At 43.4% G+C, this 17,397-nt stretch overlaps 1 protein-coding gene across 1 annotated transcript in view; it reads right to left on the bottom strand.

Annotated features, from left to right (window-relative positions):
• Nucleotides 1-17,397, bottom strand: part of LRP6 (LDL receptor related protein 6) — a 134,193-nt gene that overhangs the window by 68,112 nt on the left and 48,684 nt on the right. The window contains exons 4-7 of the mRNA XM_070755242.1: nt 17,061-17,257; nt 14,484-14,615; nt 5,729-6,125; nt 2,198-2,369 (exon numbers count right to left, since the gene is read on the bottom strand). Coding sequence (XP_070611343.1) covers nt 2,198-2,369; nt 5,729-6,125; nt 14,484-14,615; nt 17,061-17,257 — 898 coding nt within the window. The remainder of the gene's footprint in view (nt 1-2,197; nt 2,370-5,728; nt 6,126-14,483; nt 14,616-17,060; nt 17,258-17,397) is intronic.

Genomic DNA, 17,397 nt, shown 5'->3' with positions numbered 1-17,397 from the left:
AGTCACTGAATTTAAACCTGCCTGGGATAAACATAGATCCATCCTAAGATAAAATACAGGAAATAGTATAAGGGCAGACTAGATGGACCATGAGGTCTTTTACTGCCGTCAGTCTTCTATGTTTCTATTCTTTTTCTTTATTCTACAAAATTGTCCCCTGAGAAATGCTGCTTGAGAAAAAGAAATAAAATATACGCGCATACACAGACCTTGGAATACTGATATCGAATGACCTAAGTGCCAAAGCCCACTGCAACAATATCGCCAAAAAAGCTTCTAGAGTTGTTAACCTGATCCTACGCAGCTTCTGCTCAGGCAATCTCACACTACTCACAAGAGCCTACAAAACTTTTGCAAGACCCATCCTTGACTACTGCTCATCTGTCTGGAACCCACGTCACATCTCGGACATCAACACCCTTGAAAATGTCCAAAGATATTTCACCAGAAGAGCCCTTCACTCCTCCACTCGAAGCAGAATATCCTACGAAAATAGACTAACAATCCTGGGCCTAGAAAGCTTAGAACTACGGCGCCTAAAACACGATTTGAGTATTGCCCACAAGATCATATGCTGCAACGTCCTACCGGTCAATTACTACTTCAGCTTCAACCGCAACAACACAAGAGCACGCAACAGATTCAAACTTAATACGAACCGCTCCAAACTTGACTGTAAAAAATATGATTTCAATAATCGAGTGATTGAAGCGTGGAACTCATTGCCGGACTCAATTGTGTCAACCCCTAACCCCCAACACTTCTCCCTTAGACTCTCCACAATTGACCTCTGCAGGTTCCTAAGAGGCCAGTAAGGGGCGTACATAAGTGCACTGGTGTGCCTTTCATCCCCTGTCCAATTGTCTTTCCTTTCTTTCACCTATCATATATATTCTCTTCCTTTCATATATCCTCTCCTCTAAGTTCACTTTTACCCTTATATATATTACCACATGTCTATTTTTCTTCCTATGTATTTGTGTATTGGACAAATGAATAAATAAAATAAATAATAAACATTTTAAATTGGAAGTCTGAAGTCATTTTACACACCCCAAAAGGTTTGTTGTCTTTGTTCTACAAGTAGTCCTTGACTTACGACAGTTCGTTTCATGGGCATCCAAAGTTACAACGGCACTGAAGTGACGTGTGACCGGTTTTCACACTTACAACCAATACAGCGGAACCTCTACTTAAGAACGCCGCTACTTACGAAGTTTTCTAGATTAGAACCAGGTGTTCAAGATTTTTTGGCTTCTTCTCAAGAACCATTTTCCACTTACAAACCAGAGCCTCCGAAACTGTAAGCAGAAAAGGCAGGGAGAAGCCTCTGAGGGGTCTCTCTAGGAATCTCCTGGAAGGAAACAAGGCCGGAAAAGGTGAGGAGAAGCCTCCATGGGGCCTCTCTAGGAATCTCCTGGGAGGAAACAGGGCTAGAAAAGGTGGGGAGAAGCCTCCGTGGGGCCTCTCTAGGAATCTCCTGGGAGGAAACAGGGCTAGAAAAGGCGGGGAGAAGCCTCCGTGGGGCCTCTCTAGGAATCTCCTGGGAGGAAATGGGGCCAGAAAAGGCAGGGAGAAGCCTCCGTGGGGCCTCTCTAGGAATCTCCTGGGAGGAAACAGGGCTAGAAAAGGCGGGGAGAAGCCTCCGTGGGGCCTCTCTAGGAATCTCCTGGGAGGAAACATGGCTAGAAAAGGCGGGGAGAAGCCTCCGTGGGGCCTCTCTAGGAATCTCCTGGGAGGAGATGGGGCCAGAAAAGGCAGGGAGAAGCCTCCGTGGGGCCTCTCTAGGAATCTCCTGGGAGGAAACAGAGCTAGAAAAGGCGGGGAGAAGCCTCCGTGGGGCCTCTCTAGGAATCTCCTGGGAGGAAATGGGGCCGGAAAAGGTGGGGAAAAGCCTTAGCAGCAGCTGAAAACTAGGCACATCCAACATTGATGGCATCATACAGCAGTTTCCTCAATATCGTTCATAAACCAAACTCTTCTCTCACTAATGATTGAACAGGCAGCAACAGGAAAGTTAAATCATAACTGGAGAACATCAGCAGATCATATGAATATGTAAATCCAACAATCATTGGTTCTGATTCTACCCATTTGTTTCTCATCAGGAACATAAGCTGAGCCACTGACACAAATAGCACATATCAGGGAAGTACTGTGGATTTTGGGCTAAGGAAAAGAAATGGAAATAACAAACCTCAATTTTGTCTGTTTTGGCGTCTCCCCAGTATATCATGTTTTCAATGTAATCCAGTGCCAATCCATTGGGCCAACCAAGGGAGGTATTTACCAGTACAACTCGGTCAGAACCATCTAAAGCAGCCCTCTCGATCTTGGGAATCTCTCCCCAATCGGTCCAGTACATGTAGCTAAAAAGAAAAGGGTAAAATGGAATAAAACAGAGGCTGCAAAAACCATGTAGTAGCATTGACTAGAGACTAAACTGTGCTAACTTTGGCACATGGTCTGTACTTTCTGCAGTGGAAATTATTGTGACTCAAAACAATTCTGTGAAATTGCATGGTTGAACTCCTGTGACAATCTGCTGTATAATTCTCATAAATAAGTACAGTGGTACCTCTACTTACAAATTTAATTCGTTCCGTGACCAGGTTCTTAAGTAGAAAAGTTTGTAAGAAAAAGCAATTTTTCCCATAGGAATCAATGTAAAAGCAAATAATGTGTGCGATTGGGGAAACCACATGGAGGGCGGAGGCCCTGTTTCCTCCCAGGAGATTTCCTAGAGAGGCCCCACAGAGGCTTCTCACCACCTTTTCTGGCTGTTTCCTCCCAGGAGATTCCTAGAGAGGCCCCACAGAGGCTTCTCACCACCTTTTCTGGCCCTGTTTCCTCCCAGGAGATTCCTAGAGAGGCCCCACGGAGGCTTCTCCCTGCCTTTTCTGGTTACAGTTTCAGGGGCTCGGGTTTGTAAGTGGAAAATGGTTCTTGAGAAGAGGCAAAAAAAATCTTGAACACCTGGTTCTTATCTAGAAAAGTTCGTAAGTAGAGGCATTCTTAGGTAGAGGTACCACTGTACTTTGTGGCCATGGAACATATGCAATTTTTTTTTCTTTCGTTCAATCCTCAACGATTTTCAGAAACTGCCTGGACCAGGTCTCTGCAGTTTTCTTGGCAAGGCTCTTCAGAAGTGGTTTGCCATTGCTTCCTTCCTCCGGCTGAGAGAAAGTGGCTGGCCCAAGGTCAGCCAGCTGGTCTTGTGCCTAAGGTGGGACTAGAACATATAGTCTCCTGGTTCCTAGCCGGGTGCCTTCACCACTACACCAACCTGGGTCTTGTCCAACATTAGATCATCCCATGTAAGAAAAATTCCAGGAGACCAAGAGAATTTTTATTATATCCTCTATTTGCTCTATTTCCCCCCTTTTCTGAGAAGTGTAAGGGTGATTACAAAGATACCCTTTAACATTTAAATATGTTAAAGGGTTAAATAAGGTTCAGGAGGGAAGTGTTTTCAATAGGAAAGTGAACACAAGGACAAGGGGACACAATCTGAAGTTAGCTGGGGGAAAGATCAAAAGCAACATGAGAAAATATTATTTTACTGAAAGAGTAGTAGATGCTTGGAACAAACTTCCAGCAGACGTGGTTGGTAAATCCACAGTAACTGAATTTAAACATGCCTGGGATAAACATATATCCATTGTAAGATAAAATAATAGCATAAGGGCAGACTAGATGGACCATGAGGTCTTTTTCTGCCGTCAGTCTTCTATGTTTCTATATCATAAAAGCTAATGTTTTAAAGAGGTGGATCCACCATACATTCAAGTTGCAGATCTGTGACAGACTAAAATGTTTTACACCCTATTACTCATGGGCTACAAAAAAAGACTAATGCAAATGGAACGAAATTTAAAACTGCCTCCGTTCATTATTTTAAGAAAGGGTGAAAAAGATCAGTGTTTAAACAGGGTTCACAACAGCTCACAAGAGGCAACTCAGAAAATGTATAATGATGCACTGTGGGGGATCCCTTGGGCGACAATGCAGAGGATCAAACAGATGGGTTGCACTTTTAAAAAAATTTGTTATGGTTTCAACCGATCTCCGGCAGCTGGGACAGTAGCCTAGGAAATCCTTGTAGAAATTTCAGCTGCTTTTAAAGGGAACCTTATATTTCAGGCTAATCTTCGGTTTAAAATCTAAATTTCTCATTATTGTTTCACACTGTAAATCAAATGTCATTTTGGAGGGAGAGAACAGATGAACTGGATATGTTCTTTGGAATATCTTCAGGACCGCCTTCTGCCGCACGAATCCCAGCGACCGGTTAGGTCCCACAGAGTCGGCTTTCTTCGGGTCCCGTCGACTAAACAATGTCGTCTGGCGGGACCCAGGGGAAGAGCCTTCTCTGTGGTGGCTCCGACCCTTTGGAAGCAGCTCCCCCCTGAGATTAGGATTGCCCCCACCCTCCTTGCCTTTCGGAAACTCCTTGAAACCCACCTCTGCCGTCAGGCATGGGGGAACTAAAACATCTCCCCCTTGCCCATATTGCTTTGGTGTTTGATTGATTGTGTGCTTGTTTTTTATATATATCGGGATTGTTTTATGAATTTCTTAACTTAAAATTGTAATTGGATTGGTGGGCATTGGATTTGTCACTATGTGCTGTTTTTGCCACTGTTGTGAGCCGCCCCAAGTCTGCGGAGAGGGGCGACATATAAATCCAATAAATCTAATCTAATCTAATCTAATTATGGCTACTCTAAAACAAGCTAGAAAGCTCCTATTGGTCCCAAATAATCCTAATTTAAGTACAGTGGTACCTCTACCTACAAACACCTCTACTTACGAACATTTCTACATAAGAACTGGGGGTTCAAGATTTTTTTGCCTCTTCTCAAGAACCATTTTCCACTTACAAACCCGAGCCTCCGAAACTGTAACTGGAAAAGGCAGGGAGAAGCCTCTGTGGGGCCTCTCTTGGAATCTCCTGGGAGGAAACAGGGCTGGAAAAGGCAGGAAGAAACCTCTGTGGGGCCTCTCTAGGAATCTCCTGGGAGAAAACAGGGCTGGAAAAGGTGGGGAGAAGCCTCTGTGGGCCACTCTAGGAATCTCCTGAGAGGAAACAGGGCTGGAAAAGGCAGGGAGAAGCCTTTGTGGGGCCTCCCTAGGAATCTCCTGGGAGGAAACAGGACAGGGCTGGAAAAGGCGGGGAGAAGCCTCTGTGGGGCCTCCCTAGGAATCTCCTGGGAGGAAACAGGGCTGGAAAAGGTGGGGAGAAGCCTCTGTGGGCCACTCTAGGAATCTCCTGGGAGGAAACAGGGCTGGAAAAGGCGGGGAGAAACCTCTGTGGGGCCTCTCTAGGAATCTCCTGGGAGGAAACAGGGCTGGAAAAGGCGGGGAGAAGCCTTTGTGGGGCCTCTCTAGGAATCTCCTGGGAGGAAACAGGGCCTCCACCCTCCCTGTGGTTTCCCCAATCGCACACATTATTTGCTTTTACATTGATTCCTATGGGAAAAATTGCTTTTTCTTACCAACTTTTCTACTTAAGAACCTGGTCACGGAACGAATTAAGTTTGTAAATAGAGGTACCACTGTATTCTAAAACTGAGAACCACCACCAGAGATTATTCGTGGTCAGTAAATAAGGGAGATTCATATTTCTGAAACAGGGAAAGCATCTTGGAAATCAACAGTAGATTTGACTTGGAGAATATGGTATTTCTTAAATTATAATTTTTCATAATTAAAATATGTGCCTTACCCAATCATAGGATCCAAAACTATAGCTCTCGGCTCTTCCAGATCTTCTGAGATCAGGATCTTCCTCATGGTCCCATTAAGCCTTGTGATTTCGATGCGGTCCGTCCCAGTATCCGTCCAGTAAAGATTTCGGGCCACCCAATCGACAGCAATGCCATCAGGGTGTGCAATTTGTGCCTGTACAACAAACTGGCTTGCCGAGCCGTCGAGGAACGAGCGCCTGATGGCTCTCACTTCATCATCTGTCCAATAAATGTACCCTTCTACAGGGTCATAGTCAATGGCAATGGCGTGACGAATGTCTTCCAACTGCAACACAATATCCGTGAAATCCGGAGTGTCCAAGGAGATCCGCCTCAAATCGGTCCTGCGGGCAAGCAATAGCAACTCCATGGCTCCTGCATAGATGAAAACCAACAAATTAAAATTAACCTGCCTCTTTGTTGAAAACATACAGAAATGTCATGGTTATTAATAGAATTCTTTATTGGCCAAGTGTGATTGGACACACAAAGAATTTGTCTTGGTGCATATGCTCACAGTGTACACAAAAGAAAATGTAGATTTGTCAAGGATCATGTGGCACAACACTTAATGATTGTCATAGGGGTCAAATAAGCAACGGAGAACAATCAATATTAATAAGAATCTTAAGGATACAAGCAACAAGTTACAGTCGTACAGTCTTAAGTGGGAGGAGATGGGTGATAGGAATGATGAGAAAAAACTAATAGAAATACAGTGGTACCTCATGATACGAACCCCTCGTCTTACGAACAACCCGAGATACGAACCCGGGGTTCAGAAATTTTTTGCCTCTTCTTACGAACTTTTCCTTCTTACGAATCCGCTGCCGCCGCCGCCAAGAAACCCCGCCACCCAGCTGTCGCTTTTTGAAACAGCCGGGGGGCTTCTCAGCATCCTCCTGAACCCGAACGCCAAACCCAAACTTCCGGGTTCAGCGTTTGGGAGGCCGCCGAGAAGCCCCCTCCCAAACGCCGAACCTGGAAGTTCGGCAAAAGTTCGGGTGGCCGCCGAGAAGCCCCGCCGCCCGGCTGTCACCTTTTAAAACAGCCGGGGGGCTTCTGGACTCCCCTTGCCATTAACAGCTTAAATAACAGCTTAAATGAACAGTGCAGTCAGGCGGTAGGGAAAGCAAGTAGGATGCTTGGCTGCATAGCTAGAGGTATAACAAGCAGGAAGAGGGAGATTATGATCCCACTATATAGAATGCTGGTGAGACCACATTTGGAATACTGTGTTCAGTTCTGGAGACCTCACCTACAAAAAGATATTGACAAAATTGAACGGGTCCAAAGACAGGCTACAAGAATGGTGGAAGGTCTTAAGTATAAAACGTATCAGGAAAGACTTAATGAACTCAATCTGTATAGTCTGGAGGACAGAAGGAAAAGGGGGGACATGATCGAAACATTTAAATATATTAAAGGGTTAAATAAGGTCCAGGAGGGAAGTGTTTTTAATAGGAAAGTGAACACAAGAACAAGGGGACACAATCTGAAGTTAGTTGGGGGAAAGATCAAAAGCAACATGAGAAAATATTATTTTACTGAAAGAGTAGTAGATCCTTGGAACAAACTTCCAGCAGATGTGGTAGATAAATCCACAGTAACTGAATTTAAACATGCCTGGGATAAACATATATCCATCCTAAGATAAAATACAGAAAATAGTATAAGGGCAGACTAGATGGACCATGAGGTCTTTTTCTGCCGTCAGACTTCTATGTTTCTATGTTTCTATAACCAAGAAGAATCTGAATTTTATGTGATTTGGAATCAAGTGTATACATGGATAGACAAAAAGAAGAATTAAAAATGCATATTAGTAGTATGGTTAGGATTTAATTTTTGTGTTTGTACTTTGCTTAGATATGAAGTTTATGGGGTTTTTTTCCCCTCATAATAAGGTAATATAAAATTTCTTCTTTTCACTTAAAATAATAGGTTGACTTAACATATTAATAATGTATTCTTTTTTTTGTAATGCAATTTGACTTCTTGAACAAGCGGGGTATCTGCAACCCCAATTTTATGTTAAATGTGTGTTTGTATGTTTGTCAATTTTAAGAAAATCAATAAAGTTTATTAAAAAAAACCAACTGCCTTCTGAACTCACCACTTTCACCAGCTTAGAAATGGAAAGAGATATCTGGCAGACCCTCCAGCTGACTCGTTTCTCAAACCGATCCACTGGCCTGCGGAAGGCGATGCCTGGGGGTCCCAACCAGTGTTCCCTCTAATTTTTTTTTGGGGTGGGCGGAAAAGTATAGTGTCTGAGCTGCAGTCCCTTCGGGACTGGGCGGCACAAAAATAATAAATAAATAAATAAATAAACAAACAAACAAACAAATAAAAACCCACCCTGTTTTGCCTCCGAGAATTTCAAAATAAAATACTGTACTGTGTGTCTATAACAGTGAACTCATAATAGGGCAACTCTATCAATATCAAAATGCCACTTAAATAGTTGAGCTAGTTTCAAACTAGAGTTTGATTTTCTTTCTCTCTTCCTTACTCCCATTCTTTTTCTTTCTCTTTTCCTTCCTCTCTTTTTTCTATCTGTTTCTCTCTCTTCCTCTCTCTCTCCTTTCCTCTCACTCTTTCCCTCTCGGCTTCTGGGCAGGTTTGGAAAACTCTGAGTTGATGATGATTTTTAAGTGAGCGATTGCTCACTGCTCAGCTTAGAGGGAACTATGGTCCCAACGCTAAGGGCACCAGGATGCCAGCCACCTGAAGCAACCCTTCCTAGGAGGGAGGAAGCAGCGAGCATTTCTCCCTCTCCCCATCCTGCAGTCCTGGTCAGAACAACTGCTTTTCTGTGTCGACATATCAGCAGCTTGCAACCGGGAGTCGCTTGGGAGGTGGGGGGAGTTTTCCCTCTGCTTCCTCCCAGATACATCACCCGAGTTTGTGCCTCGTTGTGCAGTGACCCTGATTGAGGCAGGCAATAAATCTGTGTGCACAGCAACAAGGGGAATTCACAGATGTGGCCCCTGGACCTTACAATCACATCAGTTTTCAATTGAAAATGTTGACCATCCCTAGCTTTTAGGCAATAGCCTATCACCCACGTCGGAGGAAAAAAAAAAAAAAGCTCCTGCAGTTCCCTTTTTTAGGAATTAAAAGTTGGTTTCATTTTCACGGCCATTAAACCCAAAGGACAAAATCGGCTTGCAAAAGTGGACTTTTTTCTTTTGTGTCTGATGACTGTATGTATGTTTTTATATATTGGGGTTTCTTGTTTTTTAGACTTTTTAAATGTATTATTGTTATTTTAGATTCCAACTATTAGATTTGTTATTATATATTGTTTGTATCATTGCTGAGTCTATGGAGAGGGGCGGCCTACAAATCTAATAAATAATAATAATAATAATAATAATAATAATAATAATAATAATAATAACAACTCTGTAAGCCACTATTTATTTTATTTATTTTATTACTTGGATTTGTATGCCGCCCCTCTCCGAAGACTCGGGGCGGCTCACAACATGTAGAAACAAATCATAAGTAATCAAACAATTTAAAATTTTAAAGATTTAAAAAAACCCATATACTAACAGACACACACACAAGCATACCATATATAAATTAAACGTGCCCAGGGGGAGATGTTTCAATTCCCCCATGCCTGACGGCAAAGGTGGGTTTTAAGAAGTTTACGGAAGGCAGGAAGAGTAGGGGCAGTTCTAATCTCCGGGGGGAGTTGGTTCCAGAGGGCCGGTGCCGCCACAGAGAAGGCTCTTCCCCTGGGGCCCGCCAACCGACATTGCTTAGTTGACGGGACCCGGAGAAGGCCCACTCTGTGGGACCTAATTGGTCGCTGGGATTCGTGCGGCAGGAGGCGGTCTCGGAGATATTCTGGTCCAGTGCCATGAAGGGCTTTAAAGGTCATAACCAACACTTTGAATTGTGACCGGAAACTGATCGGCAGCCAATGCAGACTGCGGAGTGATGGTGAAACATGGGCATACCTGGGTAAGCCCATGACTGCTCTCGCAGCTGCATTTTGCACAATCTGAAGTTTCCGAACACTTTTCAAAGGTAGCCCCATGTAGAGAGCATTACAGTAGTCGAACCTCGAGGTGATGAGGGCATGAGTGACTGTGAGCAATGAGTCACTATAAGAACATCTTACCACCAGCCCTTTTTTTTCTCTCTCTCTACGTTGGCTACTCTTGCTCTCTAGGATTATTTTGGCAGGAAGGTGTAACAAACAGAGTTTCTGGTCCACATTGACGCTTAAGGGTTGTTTCAAAAGCAGGCAGCCACTGAACTTAAGGGGCCTGACAGTGCTATTAGCCATAAAAATCACTTAACCACAGATTTAATTTTATGCAATTTCCTTTTTTTTAAAAAAAAGGTTTTCCCTAAAGATTTTTGGAATTGCTGGAAACAGGAAGCAAAGGGGAACTGGGCCTTCAAGGAGTGAATTAAAAAACGAGAGAGTTACAAAAAGGTTTCTCTCTGCTATAAATTGAGAGGACTCCCTGCCTCCCTGCAAAATTAGTCGTCATGGAAACTACACCAGATCAGGTCAGCCAGATTTCACCTTTGCTGCACAGATTCTCCATCAGGGCCAAGTAGTATAAACGTTGTAAATTCCACACAGTATTCTACACACGTTGCAAAAAAAAAAAAAAAAAAAGTTTGACTATCTGAGAGCCGGTGTGGTTTGAATCCCTGTGTTAACATGGGCATGTTCCATCCCTTGTAGAAAATTAATATTACTTCCAAATAATTTATCCCTAATACATCTTTTCCTTGATTCTTATTCAGTTCGGGAAAGAAACAATTTTGTTGGTACAATTACAGCAATGAAAAGGTTGATGGATAGCAGAACATGTATTTCTTTCCCCCAAAGGAAAAAGTTAAAATTCAGCAATGCACAGCTGCACTTACTTTCTTCCATTTCCTCTTTTTGTTTTAAACAACTTAAAAATGAAGTTTATTGACTTGATTGGGAAGCTGCATAAAGGGGAAAAGTGGAAGGAACCAGTTTTAGTTCCTCAAAGTTGTGTTCTACGGCAACTGAATGACAGGCGAGATGCCATGTAGAGACAATGCTTTTTTTCGAATTCTCCGTCATCAGACTTAGATAACAAAGGATTATTGTTGTTGCAGTTTTTATTGTTATGATGATTTAATTATTTTGGGGCAATTCTAGTCAGGGAAAATTATCATGGACATTCATACACCTATTAGGAACCAATCTGGTTAACTGCTTAAGGCATCAGGTTAGAAACCAGAAGGATGCGAGTTCTAGTCTTGCCTTAATCATCAATGGTGGGCACTGTACCCTCTAAGCTGCGCGCCTGGGCGCTCACGCACCCCAAAACACCCCCCGTGCACCCTTTTCCAAGGGCGCGCAAGGAGCCGCGGCAGCCCCTGCCCCCCCAGCGCCTCCGGCCCCTTCACGCCCCTGGCTTCTCGCCGCTGCCCCCCGCCTGCCTGCCCGATCCGCCTTTCTCCTCCTCCGCTTCCCGCCTTGGGGCGCGGCTCCTCCCGCAGCAGGAAGGCCTGCCCTGCCCCTCTCGCAGTCCCTTCGCTGAGAGCGCTTTCGTCCCAAGCTGTCAGCGAGGGGGCTGCAGGAGAGGTGGGGCAGGCGTTCTCACAGCGGAGGCTGGCAAAGGTGATTTTCAATGTTGGGCACGCGGGCGTGTGCGCTCCCCATCCCCCTGCCAGCCGGCCTGGAACATTCAAAATAAGAAAAACCTTCGCCGGCGGGCTGGCAGGAGGATGGGGAGTGCATGTGCCCGCGCGCCTGACATTGAAAATCACCTTCGCTGGTCTCCGCTGTGAGAAGAACGGAGAGAGAACGAGAGAGAGTGAGAGCAACAGATAGAGCAAGATAGAGAGAAAGTGAGAAAGAGAGAGAGAAAGAGGGGGGAGAGAAAGAGAGATAGCAAGAGAGAGAGAACAAGAGAGAGAAAGAGTGAGAGAGAAAGAAAACAAGAGAGAAAGAGTGAGAGAGAGAGAAAGCAAGAGAGAGAGAAAGTGAAAAAAAGAGAGAGAGAGCAAGAGGGGGGGAGAGAGAGAGAAAGTCTTTGGAGAGGGCGGCATACAAATCTAATAAATTATTATTATTATTATTATTATTATTATTATTATTATTATTATTATTATTAATTCCTGACAAATGTATCTTTTTCTTTTATGTATTTTGAGAGCATACGCACAAACGACAGATTCCTTGTGTGTGCAATTACACTTGGCCAATAAAGAATTCTATTCTATTCTACTGGGATATTTCTGGATTTTTTTGGTGAAGAGGCACTGCTGGGCATATTAATAAATCCACTAAACCACAGTTATGTGTACAGTGGTACCTCTACTTACGAATTTAATTTGTTCCATGACCAGGTTCTTAAGTAGAAAAGTTGGTAAGAAAAAGCAATTATTCACATAGAAATCACTGTAAAAGCAAATAATGTGTGCGATTGGGGAAACCACAGGGAGGGTGGAGGCCCCCTTTCCTCCCAGGAGATTCCTAGAGAGGCCCCACAGAGGCTTCTCCCCGCCTTTTCTGGCCCTGTTTCCTCCCAGGAGATTCCTAGAGAGGCCCCACGGAGGCTTCTCCCCGCCTTTTCCGGCCCTGTTTCCTCCCAGGAGATTCCTAGAGAGGCCCCACAGAGGCTTCTCCCCGCCTTTTCTGGCCCTGTTTCCTCCCAGGAGATTCCTAGAGAGGCCCCACGGAGGCTTCTCCCCGCCTTTTCTGGCCCTGTTTCCTCCCAGGAGATTCCTAGAGAGGCCCCACGGAGGCTTCTCCCTGCCTTTTCCAGCCCTGTTTCCTCCCAGGAGATTCCTAGAGAGGCCCCACGGAGGCTTCTCCCTGCCTTTTCCAGCCCTGTTTCCTCCCAGGAGATTCCTAGAGAGGCCCCACGGAGGCTTCTCCCCGCCTTTTACGGCCCTGTTTCCTCCCAGGAGATTCCTAGAGAGGCCCCACGGAGGCTTCTCCCCGCCTTTTACGGCCCTGTTTCTTCCCAGGAGATTCCTAGAGGGGCCCCACGGAGGCTTCTCCCTGCCTTTTCCGGTTACAATTGCGGAGGCTTGGGTTTGTTAAGTGGAAAATAATTCTTGAGAAGAGGCAAAAAAAATCTTTTTTGGGGTATAAAATTTTTCTTCCAACATACAATAAAACAACATGAGCAATAAAAAAAAACACAGAATCAATGCTTAAAAGAATAAGAGGCAAAAAAATCTTGAACACCCGGTTCTTATCTAGAAAAGTTCGTAAGTAGAGGCGTTTGTAGGTAGAGGTACCACTGTATATATGAGTAAGTGGCTCAGCACAATTACATATGTTTGCCACCTTTAGTTTTCTTATAAAAGAACAATGAAGGCAGGATATGAATTAAATAAATATTAAATCTTCCAGTTGGATTTCTTTGGCGGCAGGCATATTGTGATGCCTATAAAAAGGGGGTGGGGGCTTTCATCAGCTGGTCTCAACCATCTCGTAAACTCCTTAAAACCCACCTTTGTCGTCAGGCATGGGGGAACTGAATCACCTCCACTGGGCATGTACAATTTATGCATGGTATGTTTGTGTGTATGTTTGTTTAGAAATATGGGGTGTTTTAAATATTTTAAATTATATTTAGATTTGTCAGGAATTGTTGTATCCTGCTGTGAGCCGCCCCGAGCCTGCGGAGAGGGGCAGCATACAAATCTAAATAATAAAATAAATAAATAAAATAAATAAATCTCCCTAACAGCCTTGCTTAATGTTTATGTGCCACAAGGGTCTGTTCTGGGTCCTATTCTTTTTAATATGTTTGTGAGTGACATAGGGGAAGGTCTGGTAGGGAAGGTTTGCCTATTTGCCGATGACTCTAAAGTGTGCAATAGGGTTGATATTCCTGGAGGGGTCTGTAATATGGTAAATGATTTAGCTTTACTAGATAAATAGTCAAAGCAATGGAAACTGCAGTTTAATGTTTCCAAATGTAAAATAATGCACTTGGGGAAAAGGAATCCTCAATCTGAGTATTGCATTGGCAATTCTGTGTTAGCAAAAACTTCAGAAAAGAAGGATTTAGGGGTAGTGATTTCTGATAGTCTCAAAATGGGTGAGCAGTGTGGTCAGGCGGTAGGAAAGGCAAGTAGGATGCTTGGCTGCATAGCTAGAGGTATAACAAGCAGGAAGAGGGAGATTGTGATCCCCTTATACAGAGCGCTGGTGAGACCACATTTGGAGTACTGTGTTCAGTTCTGGAGACCTCACCTACAAAAAGATATTGACAAAATTGAACGGGTCCAAAGACGGGCTACAAGAAGGGTGGAAGGTCTTCAGCATAAAACGTATCAGGAAAGACTTCATGAACTCAATCTGTATAGTCTGGAGGACAGAAGGAAAAGGGGGGACATGATCGAAACATTTAAATATGTCAAAGGGTTAAATAGGGTTCAGGAGGGAAGTGTTTTTAGTAGGAAAGTGAACACAAGAACAAGGGGACACAATCTGCGGTTAGTTGGGGGAAAGATCAAGGGCAACATGAGAAAATATTATTTTACTGAAAGAGTAGTAGATCCTTGGAACAAACTTCCAGCAGACGTGGTCGGTAAATCCACAGTAACCGAATTTAAACATGCCTGGGATAAACATATATCCATTGTAAGATAAAATACAGGAAATAGTATAAGGGCAGACTAGATGGACCATGAAGTCTTTTTCTGCCGTCAGTCTTCTATGTTTCTATGTTTCTATGTTTCTTATACCCAACTTACCATCTTTGCAAGTCTTCTTATTCTCAAGGAGTTTCACCCCTGTGGGACAGGCACACCGATAAAAGGGCTTGATGGGAGACATCAGACACAGATGGGAACAGCCACCGTTATTGTTCCTGCATGGGTTTGTAGCTGTCAAATACAGAAAGCACAGAACAGTCTCCCTTTTAGTAGCAAATCTGCCTTATCGAGAGGGGAAAAGTGTGAAAGATAAAATAAATATGGGTGTTGAAGGTCCTCCAGAGCCGTTCAAGACAGATCACGTTAAACGTTACATGTATCTCAACGGCAGGAGTGGATATTAATGTGCAATGGATGTGTACATGCACATGTAAAGGAATACAGAAAGACCAACTAGAACAGCGTAGTCCATGTAAAAATTTGCTCCCTTTGGCTTCCCATAAATATAGGCTGGACCACAGTCATGTCTACTCTGGGAGACCAACTAAGGGAGAAGATACCTTCAGAAAGAGCAGAAAAGGAAGGACTCAACAGAGGCAGTAGTGACACTTGGAAAGAGAGAATCAACTGTTGTATTCTCCTTATCTGAACGGTGCTTCTAGGTAGAGGTGTAGACAACAGCCAGTGGGTTGATTGGTTGACGGACGAGGTCAACCCACTGACTGTTGTCCCCATCTATCTGGAGAATCTCTTGTCCATTTGTGGATAGGTCCGAGGTAAACTTTTAAGTTCTTCCTGGAATTTTCAATTCTTCCAATAAGTAGGGAGAAATGTAAATGGTCATATGGTTTGTCTAAATGCTTATTTTCAGATAATCCTCGACTTATTATCACAATTGGGGCCAAAATTTATGTCGGTAAGCCAGGTGGGCTAAGGAAACCATGGGGAGACATATGCAGCATTTCTTAACTTTAATTTTTCCTTTACACCTATCCTTATCCGCACGAATCCCAGCGACTGGTTAGGTCCCACAGAGTTGGCCTTCTCCGGGTCCCGTCGACTAAACAATGTCATTTGGCGGGACCCAGGAGAAGAGCCTTCTCTGTGGCGGCCCCGACCCTCTGGAACCAGCTCCCCCCAGATATCAGAGTTGCCCCCACCCTCCTTGCCTTTCGCAAGCTCCTTAAAACCCACCTCTGTCGTCAGGCATGGGGGAATTGAAATTTTTTTCTCCCTCCCCCTAGGCTTATAGAATTTATACATGGTATGTTTGTTGGTATGATTGGTCTCTTAAATTGGGGTTTTTTAGATTACTTTTTAATATTAGATTTGTTACATTGTTTTTTATTGTTGTTAGCCGCCCCGAGTCTTCGGAGAGGGGCGGCATACAAATCTAAATAAACTAAACTAAACTAAATTATCCAATAATAAAGGAAAAGGCATCCACAGACCCATCTATGACTCTGGCAAACTCAAAATAGGATAGCAAAACGACTGTTTTACAGCAATGAATTTGGGCATTTCTACTGTAATTTAAATATTAAAATGGCATTTTTTATTTAAAAAAAATGTATTATAGTGTTCCCTCGATTTTCGCAGGGGATGCGTTCCGAGACCGCCCGCGAAAGTCGAATTTCCGCGAAGTAGAGATGCGGAAGTAAATACACTATTTTTGGCTATGAACAGTATCCCAAGCCTTCCCTTAACACTTTAAAGCCCTAAATTACAATTTCCCATTCCCTTAGCAGCCATTTAGATTATTACTCATCATGTTTATTTATTAAAGTTTATTTTAAAAATTGTTTTTTAAAGGCAGACAAAAGTTTGGCAATGACATATGATGTCATCGGGCGGGAAAACCGTGGTATGGGGGGAAAACCGCGAAGTATTTTTTAATTACAGTGTTCCCTCGATTTTCGCGGGTTCAAACTTTGCGAATAGCCTATACCACGGTTTTTCAAAAAATATTAATTTTTTTCTATACCACGGTTTTTCCTGCCGGATGACATCATATGTCATCACCAAACTAATAATTTTTGCAAATAAATAACAAAAAAAATAATTATTGTTAATAAATAATTATGTTTACAAATGTCAGGATCACTAAGTGTGTTATTCAATGGTGAGTACCAGTAATAATGGTGAGTAAATGGTTGTTAAGGGAATGGGAAATGGTAATTCAGGGGTTTAAAGTGTTAAGGGGAGGCTTGTGATATTGTCCATAGCCAAAAATGGTGTATTTACTTCCGCATCTCTACTTCGCGGAAATTCGACTTTGGCGGGCAGTCTCGGAACGCATCCCCCGCGAAAATCGAGGGAACACTGTAATATTTTTGAAAAACCGTGGTATAGACATTTCGCAAAGTTCGGACCCGCGGAAATCGAGGGAACACTGTATAGACCAACGTATTTGATCTTTCTGCATGACAAACAAAATAAACTACACTTAACATACATTACATTTAGACGTATTTCCTACGTTCTTTTTCTTTTTAAGTCTTCAATTTCTTCTGCTTGCTATTCAACTTCTTCAAACACAAATTTATTGCCTAACATTTACCCCCACCCTCTCAAAATAAGCATAGAGGCTGTATAAAAAGTACACGTGACTGTCTAAAAAACCTAAATGAATGGGAATCCCCACACTGGCCATTCTGGGAACAGCTGGACACTCACCACTGGGCTGCCGCTGTTGGCTGAAGACATGGATATCCATAGGAGAGAAGATGTTGGAATGTATTTCACGCAGATTCTGTCCAGTGTGTTTGTTGCAGGCCAGGATGGAGCGAGTTGTCCAATCCGTCCAGTATATGGTGTCACCAAATAACGTCAGAGCAAATGGGTGCGGCAGGGAACCTTTAATCACAGCTTGCCTGGAAAGAAATAAAAAGTGATCAAAATGATCGAAACATTTAAATAAAAGGATTAAATAAGGTTCAGGAGGGAAGTGTTTTTAATGGGAAAGTGAACAAAAGAACAAGGGGACACAATCTGAGGTTAGTTGGGGGGAAAG

The sequence above is a fragment of the Erythrolamprus reginae genome, chromosome 6, assembly GCF_031021105.1.
Source record: "Erythrolamprus reginae isolate rEryReg1 chromosome 6, rEryReg1.hap1, whole genome shotgun sequence".
NCBI classification, from domain to species: domain Eukaryota; kingdom Metazoa; phylum Chordata; class Lepidosauria; order Squamata; family Dipsadidae; genus Erythrolamprus; species Erythrolamprus reginae.
This window is presented reverse-complemented; position numbering and strand designations above follow the sequence as displayed.